The sequence below is a fragment of the Salmo trutta genome, chromosome 23, assembly GCF_901001165.1.
Source record: "Salmo trutta chromosome 23, fSalTru1.1, whole genome shotgun sequence".
Classification (NCBI taxonomy): domain Eukaryota; kingdom Metazoa; phylum Chordata; class Actinopteri; order Salmoniformes; family Salmonidae; genus Salmo; species Salmo trutta.
Window position 1 is genome coordinate 35,914,770 of NC_042979.1, and position 24,813 is coordinate 35,939,582.

Sequence of the window (24,813 nt, forward strand, 5' to 3'; positions counted from 1 at the left end):
ACCAACCTAAAACGGCAGGCGCAAGCGACAATTTATATATTAAGCCCCGCCTATACGGGAAGTTATAATCAAAAGGGGAGGGGGGGGGTCAAGGTTCGGGGGCAGTAACGTGACGTCTTCCCCAAACTGAAGGAGTTATTTATTTTTCATCCCAGTTGACGGAGCGCAGTCGGCACACTAGCACAACGTCTAGCTTGAATTTGCAAACGTTGACTCAGTTACAAGGTCAGGTAATGTTTTTGTTTTACAAGAATTTAGATAACCTTTATAAGATAAATTGCTAACGCATAGTCTCCAGCTGAAAATGTCAAACTGAACTTGTCAAAAGTGATTTTGTGTAAACCAGTTTTTTATGGCTAATCATTAATTGAATGCGTAGCCTGAGTTGTGTGGGTCGTTCATTACACTAATGGTTGGTAACTGATTCAAGGTAGTCTGCACCCCTCACTGACATGCTAAGAAGAGTAGCGGCAAATGTGGCTGTGAATAGTTGGAAAGGAAACATTTTTGAACTTGATCATAAGGTATGGGAATCTACCAATATGAACAAGTAACCATTTTTACATGTTCTCTTTGTGCTTTCAAGACACCAAGACAACAGGGAACTCTGGGGGAAAAAACAACGTCAAATCATGACGTCAGTGATCTAAAGATTGACGCTCTAAAACAGTGGTTCCCAACCAGGGTTACTTGGATCCTATCCACAGGGGTTATTTGAGATGAGAACATAGGCCACCTGGTAAAATGCACATGACGGTGTACTCCGGGCAGAGCAAAATTCAGTTGGTGGTACAGTAAATGAAAAGGGTTGGGAACTTCTGGAAAGAGGCCTGAGTTCCCAACTTGGAATTCAGAGCTGGATGACTGACCATTCAAATGATTTTCCCCAGTCAGCATTTTTTCCCCTCCAGAGTTCCCAGTTGTCTTGAAAGCAGCAAGCAATATAGCTTCAAAATGTTGGCATGTCAGACTGTCAATCATTGCAGCTATAGATATGTGAATGAATTTGAGGGGTTTCCCCAAGCCCCATGCTTCAGATGACTGAACAAAGTGTCCAGGGTCAGGCTATTGAAATGGCAGCTTGTGGCAGTTAAATAATATTTTATAATAAGGAGTTGTATGCTCTAAAGAGTGACGTGAAATCATCTTCATATTTCAATTGACTGTTTAACAATGTAAATTAACATTTATTTCATTTCAGTTAATCATGGCACGCCAGCTACATGCTCGCAGAATCGAGGGAATTGACAAAAATATATGGTAATTTTACAGAAATAGCTCATATGTGCGTACAACATTTTATATCATACATTGTTGTTTATCAATTGTTCTGTATTGACAGGGTTGAGTTTACGCAGCTGGCTGCTGACTACAAGGTGGTGAATCTAGGCCAGGGCTTTCCTGACTTCTCCCCACCAAGCTACATCCAAGAGGCCTTCTGCAAAGCAGTCAACGGAGGATGTTCAATGCATCAGTACACACACGCTTTCGTGAGAAAAACACAATGGTGTCTGTGTGTGCCACACACTTGATTTTACCTCAGCACATTTATTGTGGTTGTTTCGGTATAATACCTTTTTTCAAGACACTTTAATTTATTTTTTATTTCACCTTTATTTAACCAGGTAAGCTAGTTGAGAACAAGTTCTCATTTACAACTGCGACCTGGTCAAGTTAAAGGAAAGCAGTGCGACAGAAACAACAACACAGAGTTACACATGGAATAAACAAACGTACAGTCAATAACACAATAGAAAAAAAATAAAGTCTATATACAGTGTGTGTGCAAATGGCATGAGGAGGTAAGGCAATAAATGGGCCATAGTAGCAAAGTAATTACAATTTAGCAGATTAACACTGGCGTGATAGATGAGCAGATGATGATGAGCAGATGATGGTGTGTAAGTAGTGATACTGGTGTGGAAGAGAGCAGCAAAGTAAATAAAAACAATATGGGGTTACAGATGGACTATGTACAGCTGCAGCGATCGGTTAGCTGCTCAGATAGCTGATGTTTGAAGTTAGTGAGGGAAATGTAAGTCTCCAGCTTCAGTGATTTTTTTTTTTTTTGCAATTCGTTCCAGTCATTGGCAGCAGAGAACTGGAAGGAAAGGCAGCCAAAGGAGGTGTTGGCTTTGGGATGACCAGTGAGATATACCTGCTGGAGCGCGTGCTATGGGTGGGTGTTATCGTGACCAGTGAGCCGAGATAAGGCGGAGCTTTACCTAGCATAGACTTATAGATGACCTGGAGCCAGTGGGTCTGGCGACTAATATGTAGCAAGGGCCAGCTGACTAGGCATACAGGTTGCAGTGGTGGGTGGTATATGGGGCTTTGGTGACAAAACAGATGGCACTGTGATAGACTACATCCAATTTGCTGAGTAGAGTATTGGAAGCTATTTTGTAGATGACATCGCCAAAGTCGAGGATCGGTAGGATAGTCAGTTTTATTAGGGTAAGTTTGGCAGCGTTAGTGAAGGAGGCTTTCTTGTGAAATAAGAAGCTGATTCTACATTTGATTTTGGATTGGAGATGTTTGACATGAGTCTGGAAGGAGAGTTTACTCTAGCCAGACACCTAAGTATGTATAGTTGTCCACGTATTCTAGGTCAGAACCGTCCAGAGTAGTGATGGTAGTCGGGCGGGCGGGCAGCGATCGGTTGAAAAGCATGCATTTGGTTTTACTAGTGTTTAAGAGCAGTTGGAGGCCACGGAAGGAGTGTTGTATGGCATTGAAGCTCGTTTGGGGGTTAGATAACACAGTGTCCAAAGAAGGGCCAGATGTATACAGAATGGTGTCGTCTGCGTAGAGGTGGATCAGGGAATCGCCCGCAGCAAGAGCGACATCGTTGATATATACAGAGAAAAGAGTCGGGCCGAGAATTGAACCCTGTGGTACCCCCATAGAGACTGCCAGAGGTCCGGACAACAGGCCCTCAGATTTGACACAGTGAACTCTATCTGCGAAGTAGTTAAGTGAACCAGGCGAGGCAGTCATTTGAGAGACCAAGACTGTTAAGTCTGCCGATAAGAATACGGTGATTGACAGAGTCGAAAGCTTTGGCCAGGTCGATGACGACGGCTGCACAGTACTGTCTTTTATCGATGGCGGTTATGATATCGTTTAGTACCTTGAGCGTGTCTGAGGTGCACCCATGACCAGCTCGGAAACCGGATTGCACAGCGGAGAAGGTACAGTGGGATTCGAAATGGTCAGTGATCTGTTTAACTTTGCTTTCGAAGACTTTAGAAAGGCAGTGCAGGATGGATATAGGTCTATAACAGTTTGGGTTTAGTGTCACCCCCTTAGAAGAGGGGGATGACCGCGGCAGCTTTCCAATCTTTAGGGATCTCGGACGATACGAAAGAATGGTTGAACAGACTGGTAATAGGGGTTGCAACAATGGCGGCGGATAATTTTAGGAAGAAGTTCCAGATTGTCTAGCCCGGCTCATTTGTACGGCTCCAGGTTTTGCAGCTCTTTCAGAACATCTGCTATCGGGATTTGGGTGAAGGAGAAGCTGGGGAGGCTCGGAAAAGTAGCTGCGGGGGGTGCGGAGCTGTTGGCCGGGGTTGGGGTAGCCAGGAGGAAAGCATGGCCAGATTTATCGGTGGTGACCGTGTTACCTAGCCTCAGTGCAGTTGGCAGCTGGGAGGAGGTGCTCTTGTTCTCCATGGACTTTACAGTGTCCCAAAACTTTTTGGAGTTAGAACTACAGGATGCAAATTTCTGTTTGAAAAAACTAGCCTTTGCTTTCCTGACTGTGTATTGGTTCCTGACTTCCTTTGACAGTTGCGTTCCGCGGGGACTATTCGATGCTATTGCAGTCCGCCACAGGAAGTTTTTGTGCTGGTGAAGGGCAGTCAGGTCTGGAGTGAACCAAGGGCTATATCCTTGTTTTGAAAGAAAAGCAAAAATATTCTCATTTAAAATAACATAAAATTGATCAGAAATACAGTATTGACAATGTTGTAAATGACTATTGTAGCTTGAAATTGCTTCTTTTTTTAATGGAATATGTACATAGGCCAATTATCAGCAACCATCACTTTTCTGTTCCAACAGCACGTTGTGTTAGCTAATCATTTACATTTTAGATTTAGCAGACGCTCTTATCCAGAGCGACTTACAGTAGTGAATGCATACATTTATTTTCCCCATACTGGTCCCCCGTGGGAATCGAACCCACAACCCTGGCGTTGCAAACACCATGCTCTACCAACTGAGCCACACGGGACCTAATCCAAGTTGATAATTTTAAATGGCTAATTGATCATTAGAAAACCCTTTTGCAATTATGTTAGCACAGCTGAAAACTTGTCCTGATTAAAGAAGCAATAAAACTGGCCTTCTTTAGACTAGTTGAGTGTCTGGAGCATCAGCATTTGTGGGTTCGATTACAGGCTCAAAATGGCCAGAAACAAAGAACTTTCTTCTGAAACTCGTCAGTCTATTCTTGTTCTGAGAAACAAAGGCTATTCCATGCGAGAAATTGCCACGATCTCGTACAATGCTGTGTACTACTCCCTTCACAGAACAGCAGAACTGTCTCTAACTAGAATAGAAAGAGCGGGAGGCCCCGGTGCACAACTGAGCAAGAGGATAAGTACATTAGTGTCTAGTTTGAGAAACTGACGCCTCAACTGGCATCTTCATTAAAAAGTACCCGCAAAACACCAGTCTCCACGTCAATAGTGAAGAGGCGACTCCGGGATGTTGGCCTTCCCGGCAGAGTTCCTCTGTGCAGTGTTTGTGTTCTTTTGCCCATCTTAATCTTCTTTTTATTGGCCAGTCTGAGATATGGATTTTTCTTTGCAACTGCCTAGAAGGCCAGCATCCCGGAGTCGCCTCTTCACTGTTGACGTTGATGAAGCTGCCAGTTGAGGACTTTTGAGGCGTTTGTTTCCCAAACTAGAGACACTAATGTACTTGTCCTCTCTCAGTTGTTCCCCGGGGCCTCTCACTCTTTCTATTCTGTTTAGAGCCAGTTTGCGCTGTTCTGTGAAGGGAGTAGTACACAGTATTGCCGATGGAATAGCCTTCATTTCTCATAACAAGAATAGACTGATGAGTGTCAGAAGAAAGTTATTTGTTTCTGTCCATTTTGAGCCTGTAATCAAATGCTGATGCTCCAGGATTAGCTAACACAACGTGCTGTTGGAACAGAAGAGTGATGGTTGCTGATCATGGGCCTCTGTACGCCTATGAAGATATTCCATAAAACAATCTGCCATTTCCAGCTACAATAGTCATTTACAACATTGTCTACACTATTTCTGATCAATTTTGTGTTATTTTAATGGACAAAAACAAGGAGATTTCTAAGTGACCACAAACGTGTGTGTGTGTGTGTGTGTGTGTGTCACACACATTGTTGATCTTTGGGGCAGTAACTCCCAGCACCACAAATGAGAAGCTTGGTTATGTGTGTGTTAATTCTTCTAAAGTGTGTGTGGTTTATTTTGTTCTTCCCTAGGGCCATCCCCCTCTTGTGTCGATCCTGGCTAAGTTCTTTGGTAGAGTCGTGGGACATGAGATTGACGCTTTCGAGGACATCCTGGTCACTGTCGGAGCCTACCAGGCTCTCTTCTGCACCTTTCAAGCCCTGGTCGATGAAGACGATGAGGTAACAGTAACTATGTCAACAACAACACCTAGACAAAGGGTGCAACTCAATACTGAGATGCACAGTTTTTACTGTGCATCTCATATCAGTCACTTCTGTCTTCTAGGTCATCATTATTGAGCCTTTTTTCGACTGCTATCAGCCAATGGTGAAGATGGCAGGAGGAAAAGGTGTCTATGTGCCACTGAGGCCAGTGAGTAGTGTGTTTTTAGATTTTTTTTTAACATACCTTTCATGGCTCATTTTCCTATGGTGTGACCGTAAGTGCTAGCCTAAAGCTCATTGAGAATGTTTACATGCACAGTAATAATTCAATATTAAACTGATTATGGCGGTAGGCAGATTATATAATAGTCCTGTAAACACCTGACTCTGCTTATGTTAATCGGCGTACTGTCAAAATTGAAGTAAGCATATGCCCATTAAAACACCTGGTTTTCTGAGCAATCTTTCAAATTATTAAGACATGTAAACACCATAATCGGCATTCCAGCAGTGTATTTGATCTAGCACCAGCCGAGCGAGCCTTTCGCATACAAACTTTATACACTGGAACAAAGGGGCCTAGCCTGAACCATGAAAAACAGCCCCAGACCATTATTCCTCCACCACCAAACTTTTTAAAGTAAGGCCATTCTACTGTCAGTGTTTGTCTATGGAGATTGCATGGCTGTGTGCTCGATTTAACTTTCTTTTTTTTTATGTATACGCCTGTCAGCAACGGGTGTGGCTGAAATAGCCTAACCCACTAATTTGAAGGGCTGTCCATACTTTTGTATGTCCAAACTCATAATCAACTATGCTTCTCAAATAACATGGTCGCTGTGGTAGAACGTTTATTTTGATTGCCGATATTCTGCATTTATCAAAGTTCTATCAGGTAACCTGATTTCAGATGGGGTCCATGTAAACATAATTATTAGGGAAATCGTTCTCCTTGCAAAGCATGTAAATGTTTTAATCAGACTTTTATATTAATCTGAACAATACACAATAATTGCATCAAATAAAATATTTGTCACATGCGCCAAATACAAACGGTGTAGACGTTACTGTGAAATGCTTACTTACAAGCCCTTAACCAACAATGCTTTTCAAGAAAGACTTAATTTAGTAAGTATTTTAACTAAAGTATAACATGTAATTTTAAAGGAATATAATAACTAGGCTATATACAGGGGGTACCGGTACCTAGTCGATGTGCGGGGATACAGATTAGTCGAGGTAATTTTATTATTGTGTGCATGTAACTGTAGTCACTGATTTAGAGAAAAGTCCAGAAAACATAAAGCTGAGGTTGTTGTTCTAGAGAGTGGAGGGGGGCAAGGCCCTGACTAGTGCAGACTGGGTCCTATCTTCTGAGGAGTTGGCCAGTAAATTCAACCCACGCACCAAAGCCATCGTCATCAACACTCCCAACAATCCATTAGGCAAGGTGAGACCCCCCCCCTGTATGGTGAGACTTGTTTCAATGTTATCCTTGCACTATATATCCATTTCATATTACGGGTGACATTCTTGTAGTGCAAAAACACAGTAAACCACGTAATCTGGCAGTGCAATTGAATTAGAAACACCTTAATCACTGACTTTTCTCACCTACCACATCTCATCTTTGTCACATAGGTGTATAAGAGGGAGGAGCTCCAAGTGATTGCAGACCTGTGTATAAAGCACGATGTGGTGTGTATCAGTGACGAGGTGTACGAGTGGCTGACTTATGACGGTGCCAAGCACGTGAAGATAGGTGAGAGACAGTGGATTCAATAGAGACAAGCAGCACAGTTTCTATAGCATGATGTAATAGCCATGGTCAACGGTTATATCAGTATGGTAATAATGCCCTGATGCAGCTAAATCTTATTTCGACTGTTTTCATTCAAGCCAGTCTTCCTGGGATGTGGGAGCGGACTGTCACGATAGGAAGCGGAGGAAAGAGCTTCAGTGCTACAGGGTGGAAGGTAGGTAACCCACTGAAATAGTATGATCAAGTTGAGGCACAGTGTCATATGCAATCTATATGGTGTGTATTGAATTGACTAAGACATCTGATCAATATTGTGTGTATTGCAATGATGCTTGTTTGAGGTTGGCTGGGCTATTGGAGCAGGGCCCATTGTAAAGCACCTGAAGACCGTCCATCAGAACTCTGTGTACCACTGTGCCACTGCCGCTCAGGTTTGACTGATTTCTAAACCACTACTGTTGGTGTATAAAGACATATGACCTTACGCTAACTTCTTGACTTTAACTTACTTGCCTATTGAATGAGGAAGGTGAGCATACTGTATGTCTTGCCCACAACTTTTAAATTGACTGAGGTTGTCTTTAAATTCAGTCTGCATCTTATCTGAAATTGAATCGTTAACTTTCGAAGGTAAGACATCCTCCAGCTCATGCTTTGGGTGGGTCGTTCACACTCTTGCACCCTCTCAGGAGGCGGTGGCCCAAGGTTTCCAGAGAGAGTACGAGCTCTTTGGGACGCCAGAGAGTTACTTCCTGCAGCTGCCTGAGATGCTGAATCACAAGAGGAAGAAACTGGCCACCTGTCTGGAGAGTGTTGGCCTGCAGCCCATTCTGCCCGAGGGAGGCTACTTCATGATAGCAGACATCTCCTCTCTCAGTGAGTATTAATGTACCAGTACAGTGTGTTTGCTTTTATCTGGTTGTGTTACAATGTCGTTTATCTGTTTGCGAGTGTTGCAATGTGTGTTTTTCATGGATCCGCTTGTGTGAGTGTAACAATGTTTCAGCTTCATCAAATTTGACTTGGTTAATATGGGCATATGAAGTAATGGTTCAATGTCGCTTAATATTTCATAACTGTTTTTGTCTGGATGTTATGTTTTTTTCCAAAGAGGTTGACTTGAATGATCCAAGCACTCAGGGTGAACCTCATGACTACAGATTTGTCAAGTGGCTCATTAAAGAGAAGGTAATAAGAGGGGAGAGATTTAGTTTGAACTAAATTTTGAAGAAATGTTGACATGGTATGGATGATGCATAATGTAATCCTGACCTTCTATATGTTCTTCATAATGCAGGGTTTGGCCACTATCCCTGTCTCGGCTTTCTACAGCCCTGAGCACCGCAAGGACTTCCAAAACTACATTCGGTTCTGCTTCGTCAAGGAGGACTCGACATTGAACGCTGCCGAGGATATCCTCAGAAAGTGGAGTGACAGAAAATGAAGAAAGCACACAGACAACCCTTCCTGTTTTGCCTTTATCCACCCTAGCTCAACTTAGGTCTGCTCAGTTGAACCAAGCCATATTCAACACCTCTGGACTTGTTTACACTATGTAGTACTGTAGGAATAGGCCTCCATAGGAGCAAGTTATAAGGGATGTTTTCCTTTGTCAACGTACACTGAGTGTACTGAGCATCTTCCTAATATTGAGTCGCACACCTTTTTTGCCCTCAGAACAGCCTCAATTTGTTGTGGCATGGACTCTTAGCCAAAGCATTCCACAGGGATGCTGGTCCATGTTGACTCCAATGCTTCCCACATTTGTCAATTTGGCTGGATGGCCGTTGGGTGGTGGACCATTCTTGATACATACGGGAAACGGTTGAGCATGAAAAACCTAGGAGCGTCACAGTTCTTGACACAAATCGGTTCGCCTGGCACCTACTTCCATAACCCATTCAGAGGCACTTAAATATTTTGTCTTGCCCATTAACCCTCTGAATGGCACACATACACAATCCATGTCTCAGGTTAAAGAAGGATTTTTAAGCCTTGTCTCCTCCACTTCATCTACACTGATTTTTGAAGTGGATGGCCATTGCTTTCACCTGGATTCATCTGGTCAGTCTGTCATGGAAAGAGCACATGTTCCTTAATGTTTTGGACACTGTGTATATCTACAATGTCGTGAAGGCATATGTCAGCGTAGTCAGTCACACTCCCAGTTCTAGTTGGCTGTTTTACTTGTATTTTTTCTTAATCTGTCCTGATACGGTAGTAATCAACCACTTACAGTAATCAAATCCGTCCTGCATGGATGTGATCACCATCCAGAGTGCACTATAATGTTCACATTACTGTTGATTTGAATGTTTTGTTTAACTGCTCTGAATGACATTAATGCACATTTAAAAATGAGACCAAGGGAAAGCTGCGTGTTGAATTTGCTGTCTTTGGTAGACATCACTGTATTTGATGCTGTAAGGTTCTAATTCTCAGAGTAAAAAATCTCAACGTACACTTATGAAACCTTAACCAAGTTTATTCTGCCCAAAAAACATTTTCACACGCACTGATATTTAACCGTTCCTCATAAGCTGAGTCTCCTCCTACCCATCTGTACAAACATCGTTCTTTACTGCTAGGCAGGACACTAGTGATACGGGCCATGACCTCAAACCCCCCCCCCCCCCATCACTAATCCATGACTCTCCCCTTATCAATGCCTGCCACATGTAATCGCTTCCCTGCACTCAACACATTTCAAGCTTAGTTGCACACACTATATACCTTCCTCCTATAACCATTAACTTCTGGTGTAGACCCTCTAAACCTCAGCACTCTCAGTAATATGAATAAGTATATTTCAAATTCTGAGAACCCAACAATGTCCTTAAATCTTTTAGTGATTTTTGTATTATCAACTGGTGGTCTACTCCTCAAAGAGAAATTGTCCCAAAGTGTGCTTATTTGCATAATGCTGTATGCTGATTTTTCTTGTAAAAATAAAGAACTTTGAAGCGGCTAACTTTGAATGAGTCCTGCTTTTTATGAAATCATCTACATTTACCAGGTTTGTGTAAATGACATGTTTAGAGCAATCATGTTAGATAAAGGCTGGTAGATTAGATATCGTCCTAACCAACTTGCCCTCTAAATACACCTCTGCTGTTTTTAACCAAGATCTCAGCGATCATTGCCAACATCTGTAATGGGTCAGCGGTCAAACGACCTCCACTCATCACTGTCAAACGGCTCTCTGAAACAGTTCAGCGAGCAGGCCTTTCTAATCGACCTGGCCCGGGTATCCTGGAAGGATATTGACCTCATCCCTTCAGTGGAGGATGCCTGGTTATTTTTTTTAAATGCCTTTCTCACCATCTTAAATAAGCAAGCCCCATTCAAGAAATTTAGGAACAGATATAGCCCTTGGTTCTCTCCGGACCTGACTGCCCTGTGGCGTTCTGCATTAGCATCGAACAGCCCCCGTGATATGCAACTTTCAGGGAAGATAGAAACCAATATACACAGGCAGTTACAAAAGCCAAGGCTAGCTTTTTCAAGCAGAAATTTGCTTCCTGCAACACAAACTCAAAAAAGTTCTGGGACACTAAAGTCCTTGGAGAATAAGAGCACCTCCTCCCAGCTGCCCACTGCACTGAGGATAGGAAACTCTGTCACCACCGATAAATCCACTATAATTGAGAATTTCAATAAGCATTTTACTACGGCTGGCCATGCTTTCCACCTGTCTACCCCTACCCCGGTCAACAGCACTGCACCCCCCACAGCAACTCGCCCAAGCCTTCCCCATTTCTCCTTCTCCCAAATCCAGTCAGTTGATGTTCTGAAAGAGCTGCAAAATCTGGACCCCTACAAATCAGCCGGGTTAGACAATCTGGACCCTTTCTAAAATTATCTGCCGAAATTGTTGCAACCCCTATCACTAGCCTGTTCAACCTCTCTTTCGTGTCGTCTGAGATTCCCAAAGATTGGAAAGCAGCTGCGGTCATCCTCCTCTTCAAAGGGGGGGACACTCTTGATCCGAACTGCTACAGACCTATATCTATCCTACCCTGCCTCTCTAAAGTCTTCGAAAGCCAAGTCAACAAACAGATTGCCGACCATTTCGAATCCCACCGCACCTTCTCCACTATGCAATCTGGTTTCAGAGCTGGTCATGGGTGCACCTCAGCCACGCTCAAGGTCCTAAACAATATCTTAACAGCCATCGATAAGAAACAATACTGTGCAGCCGTATTCATTGACCTGGCCAAGGCTTTCGACTCTGTCAATCACCACATCCTCATCGGCAGACTCAACAGCCTTGGTTTCTCAAATGATTGCCTCGCCTGGTTCACCAACGACTTCTCTGATAGAGTTCAGTGTGTCAAATCGGAGGGCCTGTTGTCCAGACCTCTGGCAGTCTCTATGGGGGTGCCACAGGGTTCAATTCTTGGGCCGACTCTTTTCTCTGTATACATCAATGATGTCGCTCTTGCTGCTGGTGAGTCTCTAATCCACCTCTACGCAGACGACACCATTCTGTATACTTCTGGCCCTTCTTTGGACACTGTGTTAACTACCCTCCAGACGAGCTTCAATGCCATACAACTCTCCTTCCGTGGCCTCCAACTGCTCTTAAATACAAGTAAAACTAAATGCATGCTCTTCAACCGATCGCTGCCTGCACCTGCCCGCCCATCCAGCATCACTACTCTGGACGGTTCTGACTTAGAATATGTGGACAACTACAAATACCTAGGTGTCTGGTTAGACTGTAAACTCCTTCCAGACTCACATCAACCATCTCCAATCCAAAGTTAAATCTAGAATTGGCTTCCTATTTCGCAACAAAGCATCTTTCACTCATGCTGCCAAACATACCCTCCTAAAACTGACCATCCTACCGATCCTCGACTTCTGCGATGTCATTTACAAAATAGCCTCCAATACCCTACTCAATAAATTGGATGCAGTCTCTTCTTCCAGTTCTCTGCTGCCAATGACTGGAACAAACTACAAAAATCTCTAAAACTGGAAACACTTATCTCCCTAGCTTTAAGCACCAGCTGTCAGAGCAGCTCACAGATTACTGCACCTGTACATAGCCCATCTATAATTTAGCCCAAAGAACTACCTCTTCCCCTACTGTATTTATTTATGTATTTTGCTCCTTTGCACCCCATTATTTATATTTCTACTCTACACTTTCTTCTACTACAAATCTACCATTCCAGTGTTTTACTTGCTATATTGTATTTACTTTGCCACCATGGATTTTTTTGCCTTTACCTCCCTTATCTCACCTAATTTTCTCACTTTGTATATAGACTTATTTTTCTTCTATATTATTGACTGTATGTTTGTTTTACTCCATGTGTAACTCTGTGTTGTTGTATGTTGTCGAACTGCTTTGCTTTATCTTGGCCAGGTCGCAATTGTAAATGAGAACTTGTTCTCAACTTGCCCACCTGGTTAAATAAAGGTGAAATAAAATAAAAAATGAAAGATTACTTTTATTTTGAAAATGTATTACGCGAACCGGAAGTGTGTCAGTTTCTGTTTTCACGTGTTGGTTATAGGGAAAGATGACGGACAGCGTTGCATCGAAAAAGCCTAAATTATCCTTTTCTCAGGTATTTTAAACTGGGACGTCATACGTTGTCTTCTGATGTGAAAAAAAGGCAATTCGTGTCAGACACATCTTGACATTTTAGGGATTTTTACGATAAACAACCATAATTTTACATCGGTTCGCCAGCTAGCATAATGCTAACTAACATGGTGTGTATATGTTATTGTTTTACAGGGCGAGGAGAGAGTAGATTGGAAGAAATGGAAAGCGGAACGTAAGTATCCTTCATCCTACTTTTTCTTTTCTTGTGGAAAACTTGCCAAACTAATCGCTATGGTTGATGATTATCGGGGCATGCGCGTTTTTACAGACAACGTGTTATCTGACCCCAGTTGGGATTGAGTTCAGTATTGTACTAAATCAGAAATCACAACCGTGTATATAAGCAGACTCTCAAGACATGAAATGGGAATTATTGCCATGTGCCTATGTAGATACTAAGTTTACACTGCTTAGTATCTTAGCCTAACGGTAACCGAAAGGTCGCTGGTTCGAATCCCCGAGCTAGCAAGGTGGAAAAATCTGCCGTTGGGGCGCCGATGACGTGAATGTCGATTAAGGCAGCTCCCGCACCTCTCAGATCCAGAGGTTGGGTTAAATGAGGAATACAGCTCATGTTTTTTCTGAATAATAGGAAAAGAGATCAAGAAGCAAATCAAAGAATCCAAGCTGATTCAACAACTTGACAAGCAGAAGCAAGAGGTGGAGGAGAAGACTGAGGCAGCACTGCAGCAGAGTCGGAGGGAAAGCCGATCAGGTCATATTGACTAGGTTTCACCCCACTGGTTATTCCACTATGATCCCTCTATCTTTAAAAAAATGCATTAGAATAAAATAATGTATGATTTTGACTCCAGTATCTGTAACCCTAGGACGGTCGTACACAGTGAGCGTGGCCTTGCCTGGTTCTGTCCTGGACAATGCCCAGTCAACAGAACTCCGCACGTACCTGGCTGGACAGATAGCCAGAGCCTGCGTCGTGTTCTGTGTCGACGAGATCATCGTATTTGACGAACAAGATGAGGACGTCAAGTAAGACTCTGTTTCTGTGCATCTTATTTTAGGCTCATGTCTTTAGTAGTTTGATGCTGTTTTAGATATTAGGTCTTGACTGATCCACAATATTTTATTTCACAGGACTGTTGAGGGAGAATTCAATGGTGTCGGCAAGAAGGGTCAAGCCTGCATTCAACTGGCTAGAATCCTCCAGTTCTTGGAATGCCCACAGTAAGTACTGCATTGACTTATAACAGACTAAGTCAAACACAGTTGCTGTCTTTGACTAAGGTTTGAATCCTCTTCCTTTTTGTATTATTTTCCAAGGTACCTGCGCAAATCATTCTTCCCAATGCATAAAGATTTACAGTATGCCGGTGAGTGAGTAGCTGTATAACTCCACCTCCATTCCTGGTTTTCCCAACCATATAATGAACATATGTCATGGTGTAATAAACATTATAATGAATGTTGTAGTACAGCCATAGTTGCCCTAACCATGTGTGGGTCCTTTCCCCTCAGGCTTGCTCAACCCTCTGGACAGCCCTCACCACATGAGGAAGGATGATGAGTGTGAGTACCGGGAGGGAGTGGTCCTCGATCGGCCTAGCAAACCAGGAAAAGGCTCCTTGGTCAACTGTGGAATGTGGAAGGTGAGTAGATGTCTCGATATGATAAAGTACGGTAATATGCCATAAGAAGAACCATAGGTCAACGGACCGAGAAAGCTGTGTGCTGATATTGAAACCCAACAGGAGCAGGATGTAGTAGAGGACTGATGTCTTTCTGCTACTTTTAGGAGGTGCAGATAGATAAGCAGCTACAGTCTGGTCTCAGAGTCACTGTCCACATGAACAAGATCCAGAATAAAGGTAGGTCCACATCTGTACATCCAACTCGGCTGATCTTTGATTCCATGAATAGGAGCTTCTGAGAAGTACATTTCAGTTATTCACATGCAAATATGATGCTGCACTCATAGTTGCTCAGTATTTTGTGTGTGTGTGTGTTTACACAGATGGTAGACTACACAAAGGGGTGGTGGTGGCGCCTCACAAGCCGCGAACAGAGGGAGGTCTGTACTGGGGCTACAGTGTTCGCCTGGCCTCAAGTCTAAGTAGGTGTATGATTTACATATCTTCCACAACTGGAGCCATTCTTTTCAATTTCGTGAGGTTGAGAGTTTCATTCAATTTGACGAATCTCACTTTACCAAGTGTTGATTTGGATTGCAGGTAATGTGTTCACTGAGTGTCCACATAAAGAGGGCTATGATCTGACCATTGGAACATCTGAGAAAGGCGTAGATGTTGACACAACTTCTCTTTCTCCATTCAAGTAAGTTCAGAGTATGAGGGCAAGAACTACAAAATGCAAGAAGGTCTGGTGGATGACCTGTTTACATATATTACATAACTTTGTTGTATATGACTGAATCTCTCGTGGACAGATCTACGTCAACAACTGGTACCGTAGAATCTGTGGGGAATGAATGGAATGCGCGGGATAATGAGCAGCAGAAGTTCTGGTGTTTGGGTTTTTCATCACTGGTTATTTGGACATATCACAATGTCACAGGTGTTAGCATCTTTAGAATTTCAGAAGAGGAGGGGACATAGACTTGTACGTAACTTACAAAGACAGAGGGTGGAGCTCCTTGTTATAGCATCTCTTAATCCCTTCTCTTAACATGTAAGGACCCAGAACTTAATCGAGCAACTGACCAATATTGCAAGACTTTAATTCTGGGTTAGCCGAGATTATATATGGCCTAAAACTTTGTTCTGTGTTCACTCTCCAGGCACATGTTGGTTGTGTTTGGTGGTCTGCAGGGCTTGGAGGCCAGTGTGGACGCTGATCAGAACCTGGAGGTGACAGACCCCGGTGTCCTGTTTGACCTGTACCTCAACACCTGCCCCAACCAGGGCAGCAGGACCATCCGCACAGAGGTGAGTGTGGAACGGAGGGCGAGTGTGGAACGGAGGGCGAGTGTGGAACGGAGGGCGAGTGTGGAACGGAGGGCGAGTGTGGAACAGAGGGCGAGTGTGGAACAGAGGGCGAGTGTGGAACGGAGGGCGAGTGTGGAACGGAGGGCGAGTGTGGAACAGAGGGCGAGTGTGGAACAGAGGGCGAGTGTGGAACGGAGGGCGAGTGTGGAACGGAGGGCGAGTGTGGAACGGAGGGCGAGTGTGGAACGGAGGGCGAGTGTGGAACGGAGGGCGAGTGTGGAACGGAGGGCGAGTGTGGAACGGAGGGCGAGTGTGGAACGGAGGGCGAGTGTGGAACGGAGGGCGAGTGTGGAACGGAGGGCGAGTGTGGAACGGAGGGCGAGTGTGGAACAGAGGGCGAGTGTGGAACAGAGGGCGAGTGTGGAACAGAGGGCGAGTGTGGAACAGAGGGCGAGTGTGGAACAGGGGAAGACAGAGTATAGCAAACTGTCGTTCACATGTCTGCTGTAGGTCACAGAGTTATTCCCTGACCAGGAAAGACACTGACAATGGAACATGGTTTCCCTACATCAGGGGTGTCAAACCCATTCCACAGAGGGTTGTTGTTTTTTCATTTAAATTAAGCCTTAGACAATCAGGTGAGCCGAGTTCCTTACTAATTAGTGACCTTAATTCATCAATAAAGTAAAAGGGTGCAGCGAAAACCCCCAGACACTCGGCCCTCCGTTTAATGAGTTTGACAGGTGCCCTGCTTGGTAAAGGAAAAACTTGGGGCCCTTAATCTGTCATATTGGCTGGGAGTTCAATCTGACCAGTCTATATTCTGTTGCTGTGATCATGTTTTCCACAGGAGGCCATCCTGATCTCCATGTCCAGCCTGAGGCAGAAAATCACAGCCGCATTTCCAGACAAGTCCAACGGTTCATAACAGGAAGTGGCTACTGACAAACCATCACTGAGAGGAAGTCTAAAGGATCTAAAAAAATAATTCACTTTTTTGGGGAACTGGGTGAAGCTAACTGACCCAGGAGTCGATGGTTTAATATTTAAATACTTCTGGGATCGAATGAATGGACATGGCTGGGATTATTCTGTGCTGTTTTTTTTATTTATTCAAGGGTAAGAGATCACAGCATAAGTGAAGAAGAACCCAGTGTCTTAGCCATGAGACCTCATTCTTGGTGTTTCCTTATCTACATCCTCTCTCTTTGGTAGCTTTTTGCTAGTTAATGCTAATGCTAGCTTTGCTTTGTTTCTACTATCCCCTCTGTATAGGATTCCTGGTGAATTAAGTCATTTATATGCATCAGTTTATGTAATTTGTTCTCAAGACACATTACAGAACATACATGAAGAATAAGTTGCTGAACACAATGCTAACAATAAATAATGCAATACATTCTGTTCAGTAATGCTAATGAATACTGCAATACATTATTCAAACTCAAACAGCTGCATGCCTCAGGAAGTCAGAGGTAAAGGGTCAAACATGACGACGAGGCAACGTTCGTCCGTGTCGTGGTTAGACAGGATAAAACTACTAGGTATCTAATACAGCACATTTGTGTGAATGCCTTACAGAAGCTCACACACCCCTCCATTCAACAGGCATGGTGTGAATCCATTGGCTTGGCACGAGCCAACCTACAGCGCTATAAATGTAAGCTTGTGTTCTGATGTTGGTATATTAACACTGAGCCATAAAAGGTTTGATTGGATACGGTAATGCTACAAACATGTCACTTAACTTTAGCCATACTGTCTGTAAGCATATAAAGGTCTCAAATGAATTCCTTTAAAGCGTTGAAACAAGTGTTCTCCCTTCCACTGTTTCGCTAAGGGATGGAGAAATGTAACCACTCATTCATAGAGCTATGGATGCAAGGACTGAACACGATATAAAAATGATAGTTTGTGCTTTGAGGGTATACAGTGTTTGTTTACATTTAGGTTGTTTACAAACATTGGAGTAAAACCAGTTTATATTTTCAGTTCTGATGTGGTAAGAAAGTTGAACTAAGCTCATGAGCCATTTAAGTTATATTCTTCAAGTTCAAAAATTGATGTAACTACTGCAGATTGTATTATTCAAGAAGTTTTAAAGCAATCTTCCCTCAATTTGGAAAGTTGACATTATCTTGTTATGTGAGTGCTTTTGAGGACATTTAACAAAAGCATTATAAACATGTAAAAATACATCTTTAAATATCAATTCATTTGTTTATTTACAATAAATATTTTGGCAGTTGCCCTCTTCAAACTTCCTTGCCAAACACAGGAAATACCTTATTTACAAAATCCCATAAAATTTGGATTTTGCACTGTCAAAAAAAACAAAAAGAAATTCAGAATGTATTAATAATTACAAACCAAGCTCAGGTTCATCACAGAGCTACAGAAATGGCTGTCATTTAGAGAAGGGGACACAGAAACGTGTAGTTCTATAAGAATAATAAAGTATATTCAACTTAATATTGCCCGATTGACATAATAGGGCCGACCTGAACCATACACGTGCTGGCTCTATTTTCTTTTCACATTGTCCTTTACATCACAGTTCCAGCAACTACTGTATGGTAGATGGCCAACCAGGCCGATCTCAGCTCGGTCCAGTAGTGTGAAAAGGGTATTCGTGCACTGTCCAGGACCCTGGTCCAGATGTGTGCATCACCTCTCTCATACCTTGGGCTAACCTTGTTGAAGGAACCAGTCATCTCACCATGTGGGGTGAGTGAAGGTGATGTTATACTGCTTGGCCCAGCGTGCAAACACCTGTTTCTCTGTGATGAAGCGATGGTGGGGACCCTTCCGACCCCTCTCATTTTGCAGGTAGGTCACGCACTCATCTGTGCCTCTGGGTTTATAGTAGTGGTAGGGCATCTTCTTGGGCTGGGGCTTTTTTCTGGAAGAAGAGGCATTACAAATGATTACATTGACAACCAGAAAACGTTGGGTAGCAATAACCCTACGGCTCCTTCATAGACACATTCTCCCCCTGCTGTTTTAAAGTGCAACATTCCGACCCAAAGGTCTTCGCCCGGCTTCTTTCAAAGACAACCATAATATACAATGTTCTGTTTATAGGAAAGCAATCCTGTCAGTTGGACACAATGGTTCCATAATAATCAGTATAGATGATTAACTAATTGCTCACTACTAATTTATGATTACACACACAATGTAATAGCCTGGTAGATTTAAGTGCTTGATAGATCACTATCATTGACTCATCCTCTTATGTGTAACATTGTTCATTAGTTCATACTCACCCACAGTGACTGGGCGGAACCATCCCGTACACTTTAATATTGTCACACTTCTCTATCGCAATCACCATTGTGAACCAGCCGGTGCTCAACCAGGACTGAGACTTTGCTCTGTGGAAGGAAACCGTAGAATAAAACGTTAACAAAAATAGCATTTAGCGGTTGATAGAAATGTCTATCATTAGATGCCAGGAAAATCCCCACATTGTGCTCATCATTATCAATTGATAGTGCCAAAATAGATTGGTAATTATATATTGAATTTGTACAGATTTTTGCATTATCCCCATTGTTCTTTCACCATAACAGCTTTCCTTCATTCTACCCACCTGTCTCGCCCGGTCTCCTTCTGAAACAGTGTATCAAACTTGTGCATCTTGCTAGGCGTGATGGTAAAGCTGGACAGGTTACTGTAGGTCATGCTGACTCTCTGGATCAGACGGTACAGTGTTCCTTTAGCCTCTCTACCAATCTTGGTGGGTGGTCCCCAGAATATGACTGCAGAATTTGCCTGGTGGTCTGTTAGATTGAGAAACTCAGCTGGCCGTCGAACCACCCTGAACACGCTCGAGTGAGCCACCACCCTGAGGGTGGTCCGGCTCCCCACGTCACGTTCGAACCCCGACAGGGGGGCGTCATTCATGCGGATCACACACTGGGCGCGGTCGATGTCCGGTCCGGCCCCGCTGCCCAGCACGTGGCTGGAGCTGGTCACCAGGGCACAGTGGTGGCAGTGCAGGGTCAGACTCTGGAGAGGGAATGCAGAAACAACAACTGAGAAAATACATACAGTATATAACATACAGTGAGCTCAAAGTATTGGGACAGTGACATGTTTTTTTGTTTTGGCTTTGTACTCAAGCCTTGAAATACATCCACAGGTACACCTCCAATTGACTCAAATGATTTCAATTAGCCTATCAGAAGCTTCTAAAGCCATGACATCATTTTCAGGAATTTTCCAAGCTGTTTAACGGCAGTCAACTTAGTGTATGTAAACTTCTGACCCACTGGAATTGTGTTACAGTGAATTATAAGTTAAATAATCTGTCTGTAAACATTTGTTGGAAAAAATGCACAAAGTAGATGTCCTAACCGACTTGCCAAAACTATAGTTTGTTAACAAGAAATTTGTGGAGTGGTTGAAAAACAAGTTTTAATGACTCCAATCTAAGTGTATGTAAACTTCCGACTTCAGCTGTAGGTGCACCACAGGAGTCCCCTCGAAGCCTGCCACTGACCCAGCTTGCGACAGAGCTGCAGGAGTTGTGACCCGCTTTTGTTGGTTGTTTTGTCATAGTTGTGTCTATGGGGGCATATTGGGGAGGGGATGCTGTCACCTCTAGGTAGGTGTTCGTCTCCCTGTGTTCTCTTTCTCTCTGACATTTCAGTGGAAGTTAAATAGTAGTCCAAAACTAAAGCTCACCACAGTCATACAGAAAACAGCTATATGAACACAGCTGTATGAACTGTGCAACAGTTTTTTACTCAATTTGGACTTGAGTTGTTCCTAAAATGCATTTGTGTCTGTTTTTGGGCTATGCATTATTGTTTCTATGGATCATGTGGTAGAGACTATAATCCACCCACTACATTTAGCCAGTGCTAAGCATTTTTGGCACCACTTCAACTTAACCTCGCAAGTATGAGAAGAACAGGGTTCAAATTAACCCATGACTTTAATGTTCTGCTTTTATACAAGATGTAGCCTTCTTGACCACGTCTCCTGCATTAAATAGAGGTTCCATAGATTTTCTCTGTAATTCAAACCCTGAGTGTAAATTACCTTGTTTCCATAGACAGCCACATAGCCTTCCTTCCCTGCCCATTTCTTGAGGTCAGTGACCTTGATGGGGTGATGAGGCGAGGACGCCCGGAAGGGACTGTAGAAGGGACTGATGTCGTTGCCGCTGTTGGAGCTAAAGAGGATGAGGAGGGTCATCAGGAGGAAGATGGCTCCGAAGATCACCATCTTCTGGCTCTGAGGCCCTTGCTGCCAAAGATAGGGGGAACCAGTGATATAATATACATCAATGTTCATGGTGTGTTGTCTGTCAAAGTTAGTCTCTTGTGACAGACTGTTACATACATGTATTGAGTAGCTGACCAGCATATACACTGTATTTGGTTCTGGTTGCCGAGATCAATGTTAGTGCTTTGTTGTCTATCTGGCTTATATAATGAAAAACAACCTCTAAATGGCAGTTCAAATAACAGTTGCCATTCTGAGAGGAACTCGCTTGTTTCAAGTTCAGGTTTATTTACCATCTTTCCACATAATGTGACCAAATGCTTTTACAAAACATACAGATAGGCCTATTATGCACAATGCATCAGTAATGATATTTGATGGCTAATTTGACCAAAAATAAATAAATTTTTAAGTGAGAGTATATCAATGCTCAGAATGATTTTACCTTTTCAACAAGCCTCAGCCCCATGCTTCCAAGTGAGGCTGAGCTACATTGCATGTTCTGTGCTTTTCTGGTCACCACCCCTGTCAAGAGGCAGATGTTCCATAGTGAATACACGCTCAGATCTTTCAGGCTGCTATCTGGTATACTTATAGTCAATAGGTAGTTTAACAAAACGTCACAATAAGTTGTTTTTCGTTCGATTTGCTTGCTCCGCTAAAACCATTGACAACTGCTTGCCGTTGTTAAATAAATGTTAACTATTTGGTTGTAATATCATCCCCTCTTGAAGAGCATTGTCAGACCTACACGTTTCCAATTATTTCATGCAAAACAAATGCGCACATTTAGCTCTACCAGAGTTATACAGCAAGTTACTGCATACTTTTCATGATTAGTAAACATCAATTGATTATGTAATTTCAGATACGTGAGGGTAGCTTCACGATCTCTCAATATTTTCCACCATTATTTTGATATTTGAGTGATATAAAATAAAAGTGAACTATACCTGACATGGTTTAGGTTTATTTTAAATATTTTTTTGGGCTCTGCCTGTCAAGCAGTAGAAGGGAGCATTTGCCATGGGACGGTTAGCTGATGTTTACTTTGCAAGCTACCGCAGGTAGAAACTTTGTAGTTGGCTAAACATGTAGCTAGTGTGGTAGGTAGACCTAATGTACTTTTCCCCCCAACCATTGTAGGCCTACCAAGCGAAAATCGCTAACATATTCCCCTTTTCAACGGTTTTTAAAAGTGTTAGATTGTGATTGCTGCTGACAGACATGATATACCGATATAGGCTATATTTATTGATGGACCATGCCACATTGGTTAGCTAAAAACAGATCAGGTCAATATGGCTGGCTAGCTAGCTAGTTAACAAGCGAACTTTTGGGGTGAAACTAGATGAGTATATCCAAATATTGTTTGATTTGCTTGCCATCTATATGATGACTGACAACTTTACCAGGAGGATGATGAGTTACCGATATCAAGTTCTTTCTCAAAACCTAATCTCTGACCGAGGAAAATACAGATTCAGTTTGGATATTCGCCTGTAGTCTTCCTTTCATCCACCAACAGCAGTTAGGGACCGTCAACATAGTGACAAATTATAGTTTTCAAATTTCAATAGCTCTTTAACCATTACTCCTAAAACGTTCAAAACTGGTTCTAGCTAACCTGATGGCATAGATACACATTGCACACACTTTTTTTGTAGATTTACATCTCGCACTATTTTAAATGATTTATTTACATTTTTTAATTTCAATAGCTCCTTGGTTATGTGACCTACTGACTTCAAACAATGTTCAGAGAATGTACACTCAGTTGGCCTACACATTGCACACCCTTTAGTTTGTCCATTTTCATCTCACACAGTTTTACATGAATTTTCAATGTTTTTCAGTGTTTCTAATTTCAATAGCTCCTTTGTCATGTGCCCTACTGACCTCAAACAAGGTTCAGCATGTCCACTGACTACCCTTGTATATTGCACACCCTTTAGTTTGTCCATTTTCATCTCACATGATTTTACATTAATTTTCTAAACCTTAGAATTTCAATAGCTCCTTGGTCATGTGACCTACTGACCTCAAACAAGGTTCAGAATGTATACTCAGTGGGCCTACACATTCCACAACCTTTAGTTTGTCCATTTTCATCTCACTCAATTTTACCTTAATTTTCAGTGTTTCTAATCTCAATAGATCCTTGGTAATGTGACCTACTGGACTCTAACAAGGTTCCAAATGTCCAGAGACTACCCTTGTATATTGCACACCCTTTAGTCTGTCCATTTTCATCACACACGATTTTACATAGATTTTTCAAACTTTATAATTTCAATAGCTCCTTGGTAATGTGACCTACTGACCTCAAACTACTTTCAGAATGTCTATGGACTGGCGGAGACGGGCTCCGCGAGGCATCCAGTCCGGTAATGCGACCGATCCCGGAGAAGCTGGCGGGTGCCCCGGGGAGAGTTCTCTTATCTTTGTGAAGGGCAGGGCACCCTGAAATGGTTTCGCCCCGAGAGAGGGCCCCAAGCCCTGGAAAGCACCGCGGTTTCGGCGGCGTCTGGTGAGCTCTCCCGGGCCCTTGAAAAACCGGGGGAGAGGGTGTAAATCTCACGCCGGGCCGTACCCATATCCGCAGCAGGTCTCCAAGGTGAACAGCCTCTGGCATGTTATTACAATGTAGGTAAGGGAAGTTGGCAAAAAAGATCCGTAACTTCAGGATAAGGATTGGCTCTAAAATGAATGTAAAAACGTGTGAGATACAAATGGACAAACTAAAGGGTGTGCAGTGTGTAAGCCCACTGAGTGTACATTCTGAACCTTGTTTGAAGTCAGTAGGTCACATGACCAAGGAGCTATTGACGTTTGAATGTAAAAAAAAAAACGTTTTTCCTTTGTTTACGCTCCCTAACTAATTCAACTAGGAATACAAAATTCTGGTCACATTTCCACATGTTTATTAGCTTTGCAAAGCGAATTAATGTCCAAAACTTGAAAATAAGACCTGTGCAATGTTGTGCGCAATTTTTCCAACATCATGACAATAGCTTTCAAGTGGTTTGAAAGCGCGAATATCCGTTGAATATCCAACCTGAAACTTTTTTTTACCTCCGTTAATCACTGATGAAGCAAGCTAAATGATGTTGTTCGCGTAGCTAGGATGCCAAACTTTTATTTAAAGTGGAACTATGGCTGCAAACATTCTAATAGTTTGCCTATTTTCATTCAACTGATGTCATACATCTTGGCCCTATCCGTTTGACAGTAGTTCATGAAAATCAACACCTCCGGCTTAAATAAAAACGAATATCTATTGCACATATTTAATTTGAGCGCACTGACACAACTGTAATTATAAGCCTATCAAAACCTAAATATAAAAATTCTATAGAATAAGCTATTGGGGGACAGGACAATATTCTGGCGCAGACCTAAACCCGTTGTCTCACTGCTAACGTAGGCTATCGGACATGAGTCGTGTTGACACCATAAATAAGGCATAATAGCGGGAAATGGCTGTAATTCAACAATTTCTGTAGAATAATGACTAAATGAAATGAATACGAGGTTTGCTTACCAATTCGTTTTTTTTTTATCCATATGAGATCTGTGCATCGTTGACGTTTGATCTGTCGGCGCGTCCCCCATCCTCCTAAACCATTGTAGGAGGGGACTCGCTTGCGTCATCCAAATTTCAGCGCCGCAG

At 42.8% G+C, this 24,813-nt stretch overlaps 3 protein-coding genes across 13 annotated transcripts; 2 read left to right on the forward strand and 1 right to left on the reverse strand.

The window, feature by feature from the left end:
• Window positions 1–103: 103 nt before the first annotated feature.
• Window positions 104–10,347, forward strand: kyat1 (kynurenine aminotransferase 1). Of its 6 annotated transcripts, none has more exons than XM_029710041.1 (13): window positions 107–230; window positions 435–524; window positions 1,202–1,260; window positions 1,343–1,490; window positions 5,480–5,629; window positions 5,736–5,822; window positions 6,939–7,064; window positions 7,256–7,376; window positions 7,514–7,590; window positions 7,718–7,807; window positions 8,066–8,252; window positions 8,488–8,564; window positions 8,674–10,347. In XM_029710041.1, exons 2-13 carry the CDS (start codon window positions 453–455, stop codon window positions 8,818–8,820), a joined length of 1,341 nt encoding a protein of 446 aa, XP_029565901.1. In that variant the 5' UTR covers window positions 107–230; window positions 435–452; the 3' UTR covers window positions 8,821–10,347. The 6 variants fall into 6 exon arrangements, with proteins under 6 accessions (XP_029565903.1, XP_029565901.1, XP_029565898.1 ...); XM_029710038.1 differs by having other exon boundaries at window positions 107–225; window positions 431–524; XM_029710039.1 differs by having other exon boundaries at window positions 107–225.
• Window positions 10,348–12,869: 2,522 nt separating this feature from the next.
• spout1 (SPOUT domain containing methyltransferase 1) lies at window positions 12,870–17,301 on the forward strand. The gene is made up of 12 exons (XM_029710051.1): window positions 12,870–12,958; window positions 13,132–13,171; window positions 13,592–13,714; window positions 13,830–13,989; window positions 14,095–14,184; window positions 14,281–14,330; window positions 14,476–14,606; window positions 14,753–14,825; window positions 14,972–15,070; window positions 15,189–15,291; window positions 15,755–15,902; window positions 16,753–17,301. Exons 1-12 carry the CDS (start codon window positions 12,911–12,913, stop codon window positions 16,828–16,830), a joined length of 1,143 nt encoding a protein of 380 aa, XP_029565911.1. The 5' UTR covers window positions 12,870–12,910; the 3' UTR covers window positions 16,831–17,301.
• Window positions 17,302–18,102: 801 nt separating this feature from the next.
• Window positions 18,103–24,801, reverse strand: st6galnac6 (ST6 (alpha-N-acetyl-neuraminyl-2,3-beta-galactosyl-1,3)-N-acetylgalactosaminide alpha-2,6-sialyltransferase 6). Of its 6 annotated transcripts, none has more exons than XM_029710054.1 (6): window positions 24,685–24,801; window positions 21,586–21,665; window positions 20,955–21,161; window positions 19,498–19,916; window positions 19,172–19,279; window positions 18,103–18,804 (listed from the first exon to the last, which is right to left on the reverse strand). In XM_029710054.1, exons 2-6 carry the CDS (start codon window positions 21,637–21,639, stop codon window positions 18,618–18,620), a joined length of 975 nt encoding a protein of 324 aa, XP_029565914.1. In that variant the 5' UTR covers window positions 21,640–21,665; window positions 24,685–24,801; the 3' UTR covers window positions 18,103–18,617. The 6 variants fall into 6 exon arrangements, with proteins under 6 accessions (XP_029565914.1, XP_029565917.1, XP_029565916.1 ...); XM_029710057.1 differs by lacking the exon at window positions 24,685–24,801 and adding an exon at window positions 23,465–23,539; XM_029710056.1 differs by lacking the exon at window positions 24,685–24,801 and adding an exon at window positions 22,572–22,821.
• Window positions 24,802–24,813: the final 12 nt, after the last annotated feature.

Excerpts from the sequence above, each read along its gene's own strand:
- spout1 (XM_029710051.1), top strand. The coding sequence starts at position 12,911 with ATGACGGACAGCGTTGCATCGAAAAAGCCTAAATTATCCTTTTCTCAG. Across the intron at positions 12,959-13,131 it reads CTAAATTATCCTTTTCTCAG|GGCGAGGAGAGAGTAGATTG; the intron begins GTATTTTAAACT and ends ATTGTTTTACAG. Across the intron at positions 13,715-13,829 it reads TCGGAGGGAAAGCCGATCAG|GACGGTCGTACACAGTGAGC; the intron begins GTCATATTGACT and ends CTGTAACCCTAG.
- kyat1 (XM_029710041.1), top strand. The coding sequence starts at position 453 with ATGCTAAGAAGAGTAGCGGCAAATGTGGCTGTGAATAGTTGGAAAGGA. Across the intron at positions 7,065-7,255 it reads CCAACAATCCATTAGGCAAG|GTGTATAAGAGGGAGGAGCT; the intron begins GTGAGACCCCCC and ends TTTGTCACATAG. Across the intron at positions 8,253-8,487 it reads AGCAGACATCTCCTCTCTCA|AGGTTGACTTGAATGATCCA; the intron begins GTGAGTATTAAT and ends TTTTTTCCAAAG.
- st6galnac6 (XM_029710053.1), bottom strand. Across the intron at positions 21,162-21,585 it reads GGCTGAGGCTTGTTGAAAAG|CAAGGGCCTCAGAGCCAGAA; the intron begins GTAAAATCATTC and ends TATCTTTGGCAG. Across the intron at positions 19,917-20,954 it reads TGGCTGTCTATGGAAACAAG|AGTCTGACCCTGCACTGCCA; the intron begins GTAATTTACACT and ends TTCCCTCTCCAG.